Source organism: Suncus etruscus, chromosome 19 (genome assembly GCF_024139225.1).
Source record: "Suncus etruscus isolate mSunEtr1 chromosome 19, mSunEtr1.pri.cur, whole genome shotgun sequence".
Classification (NCBI taxonomy): Eukaryota; Metazoa; Chordata; class Mammalia; order Eulipotyphla; family Soricidae; genus Suncus; species Suncus etruscus.
The window spans coordinates 25710282-25714001 of record NC_064866.1 but is presented as its reverse complement, the minus strand read 5'-3'; the positions used below and the strand labels follow the sequence as shown (position 1 = coordinate 25714001).

Here is a 3720-nt window from a genome sequence, read left to right as displayed (position 1 = left end):
AGGACAAGAGAGCAACACTCTGGACAGATACAAAAGTCACACTGTGAATGTTTTAAGCCTAACTATAAAACTCTTTTAATGTTATTTTTCAGATATAGGGAAGGTGTGAGGTGTCAGTGATGTCAAAGGAATCTTCACTAATTTCTCCAGCTTTTTGTTTGTTTACCAAGAAACTAAAGAAATGCAAATGCTTTAGGACCACATGCTTTGGAGGCATAAAAGCCAATGAATTAGTACTTTTTATCCATGGTTGAGGGGAAAAGGAACACTTTTAACAAGCAAGGACTACCAGAAGAATCTCCTTGGAAGAGAAAGAGCCAAGAAGAAAAAAAAAAGGGGGAGACAGAAGCAACTGCCCCCGGACTTGCACATCACACGTCACATTCATATCTCCCCTTTGTACTTCCAACACCCCTAAAGCCCTCCTCCTTGAGGTAGCTGGGGGGGGGGGTCGGGGGGGGGGGAGAAAAAGCAAAGCTCACTCGGGCATGGCAAAGTCTTTGGTTTGTTCTTCCTGATCGTCCACTTTGTAACGCAATTGCACCCGCAGGAGCCGGTGATTATCCAGAGCGGGCAGCAGCGTGACCTCCCCTGTAATCTGAGTGTCTTGCTCCACTTGCACAGGCTCGTTGAGGTAGAGGAGGACCTGTTTCCAGTGCGTGGCCTGCTGGAAGGGAGAAGTGGACAGCACCAAAGGCTTTTCAGCATCCCCTGCGGGGAAAGTCACTTGGAACCAGAGTGCAAAGCCATGCAAGGGTGCACAACCGTAGCTGCTGAAGCTGAAGCGCCCACCCACTCCAGTCTGCAATTCTTGCTCCAGGCCCAGATGGGCCAGATTGAGCTGGGCCACCATTTGAGGCCGGGCCAGCACATCTTCCCCGCTGAGACTCTCCACCACGATGTCAGATCGGCCCATGAGACAGCGCGTGGCGAAGCTCTCCAAGCAGCTCATGTCCACGCCGTAGCTTTGCTTCACCTGGCTCCAAAATCCCAGGCGCAGCTCCAGCATGTGATCATTGATGGGGGCCAAGAAGAGATCTGCAGAGGCCGGCAGGAGCAAGCCTCCTTCTTTGAGCCACTTGGTCCTGGCATGCAGCACCGAGCTCAGCATGGATTCGTGCAACAAGCCGTAGCCCATCCATTCGCTCACGATGGCGTCCACTTGCTCGGGCAGTTGCACCGTCTCCATAGTGCCAGGCAGGACTTGCACGCGATCTTCCAGGCCATTGAGCTTCACCACCTCCTGGGCCTGCTGCCAGATGGCGCTGGCTTCCACGGCGTACACTCTCCGGGCTCCCACCTGGGCGCAGAAGATGCTGAGGATGCCCGTGCCCGCGCCCACGTCCAGCACCGTCTTGCCCTGCAGCGCGGCCTGGTTGTGCCGAATGGCCTGGCGGTAGGCGTCGGTGCGGACGCGATCCGACAACATCTCCTCGTGGACCGAGATATCCGAGTAGGATTCGTAATACAGCTGATCCCGTTCGCCTTTCGTCCTCCGAAGAGGGAATATTGGCGCTGCCCGCTCTTCTCCGCCGCCGTCTTCCTCGCCATCGTCGTCGCCCCCCGACTCCAGCTTCCTCTTCACCGACAGCGACATCTTGGCACTCCAGCAGACTCGGCTCCCGGCAGGCACTGGACACGCGCGCGCGAAGCGAGGGCTTCTGGGATTTGTAGTTCCGAAGGCGCTCAGTACTTCCTGCTCTCCTAACTCAAGCTTCCTCTTGGCTCCCGGCGGGCACTGCGCGAGGAGAGAGGGATTCTGGGATTTGTAGTTTGCTCATTCCCTAGGAGGGTCTGCTTACTTTTGGTGGGAGCTGGTGCAGAAGGGCCTCCAGGTTGCTCTTTGGCAATGCACCTGGACTAGCTCTAGCTATTTCTCCTGTTTTACTTTTCCTTTTTTGGCCCACTCAAACCACGTTTTGATGGGGTTTCCCGCCTTCGCTTAGCTCCTCTTTAGTTATTACTTTTTCCTTTAGGAGGAAAAGCCCAGTTAAAATGACCCCCACCAAATATTTCCACTTTTTTATTCTGCTGAATTATTTTTTTTAATTTTCTAAGGCACTTTTTATATTATTATTATTATTATTATTTTAAATCTTTCTTTAAGCTTCATGATTACAAGCATGTTTGTAGTTGGGTTTCAGTCATTAACAGAATAGCACCCCCTTCACCAATGCAACATTCCCACCACCAAAGCTCCCCCTCCTCCCCTATATTCGCAACAAGCATTCTACCTCTCTCATTCTTTAACATTGTCATGCTAGTTGTTAGTGTAGTTATATTCCTAACAGCATTCACCACTCTGTGGTGAGCTTCAAATTGTGAGTGGGTCTTTCCAGCCCCTCTAGCCCTTAACTCTATTGTTTCTGGGCCTTATTACAATAATGTCTTAAATTATTCTTAAAACTCATAGATGAGTGAGACTATTCTGTGTCTATCTCTCTCCCTCTGACTTATTTCACTCAGCATCATAGATTCCATGTACATCCATGTATAGGAAAATTTCATGACTTCATCTCTCCTGACGGAAGCATAATATTCCATTGTGTATGTGTACCACAGTTATGGCACCAGGAAAGTTGCAAAGTTGCAACTGTTATAAAATTCTGCAGACTTGAATATTTATAAGTGGTTTTTTTGTTGTTGCTATTTTGGCTAGATAAAGAGAGAGAGAGAGAGACAGAGATAGAGATAAGAGACAGAAACAGAGACAGTGAGAGGATTGAAGAAAGGTAGAGAAAGAAGAGAAACAAGTATAAATGGAGCAAAGCAAATATAATACTAATACATTTGATTATAATAAAACACAATTAATTGAATGATTACGGCAAACTCTATAGAAAAATTTTCAATTACCCGTTCACTTTCCAGTATGAGAAGAGCAGCAGAAGTATTATACAGTTAAGCACACTGTTATTATGTTACTCAGGAATAATTGAGTACTTCATCTTTTATATCACTTCTCCATTGCACGTCTTATTGATATCTGTTGTAGAAACTTTAGTGTTTCCTTTTCTATTATTCTTTCATTCATGTATCAACTATAAGCTGTCTCACACTTTGGTGTTTATTGTGGAAATAAATATGTATGCAGTGTCTATGTAAATACCTATTCTCTCTTTTCTTTATTCTTTTTTGGGGGGTATTGGATCACACCAAGAAATACTCAGCGATTACTCCTGGCTCTATGCTCAGAAATCACTCCTGGCAGGCTTGGGGGACCATATGGGATGCTGAGATTCGAACCATCGTCCTTCTGCATTCAAGGCAAATGCCCTACCTCCATGCTATCTCTCTGGCCCTTTCTTTATTCTTAATGTGTTTTTTTCCCCTGAACTCAGAAACTAGTCCCAGTGGTGTTTGGTATATGGAATCTGGGGATCAAACCTCAGTTGGTCATTTGCTAGATAAATGTGCCATCTCTTTGGCCCATGCTTGTGTTTCTTAACAAGTAAATGAAAGCAATATTTTTTTCTGAGTTTTAAAAAGGCAAACGTCCAAGAAAATTACTTTTGTTTTATTGAACTATATCTATCTGACCTACAGCCCTGTATTCCTTATTTGAAGAAAATGGTTTCAATCCATTTCCTATTAATCTCTTATTTAATGAAATAGGCTTAATGACATAACATCATCAGCTGTGCTTCTAACTCAGGGCTCTCAGTCTGCATGCTCATTAGAATCCTCTGTGGAGATTTTTAAAAATACTTATTGCTGTGT

At 45.9% G+C, this 3720-nt stretch overlaps 1 protein-coding gene across 1 annotated transcript; it reads right to left on the bottom strand.

The window, feature by feature from the left end:
* Positions 1 to 478: 478 nt before the first annotated feature.
* On the bottom strand, positions 479 to 1597 carry PRMT6 (protein arginine methyltransferase 6). Its single transcript, XM_049765760.1, has one exon. The coding sequence runs from the start codon at positions 1595 to 1597 to the stop codon at positions 479 to 481; it is 1119 nt and encodes a 372-aa protein (XP_049621717.1).
* Positions 1598 to 3720: the final 2123 nt, after the last annotated feature.

What these genes read in the sequence shown, in the direction of transcription:
- PRMT6 (XM_049765760.1), bottom strand. Translation starts at nt 1,597, where the DNA reads ATGTCGCTGTCGGTGAAGAGGAAGCTGGAGTCGGGGGGCGACGACGAT.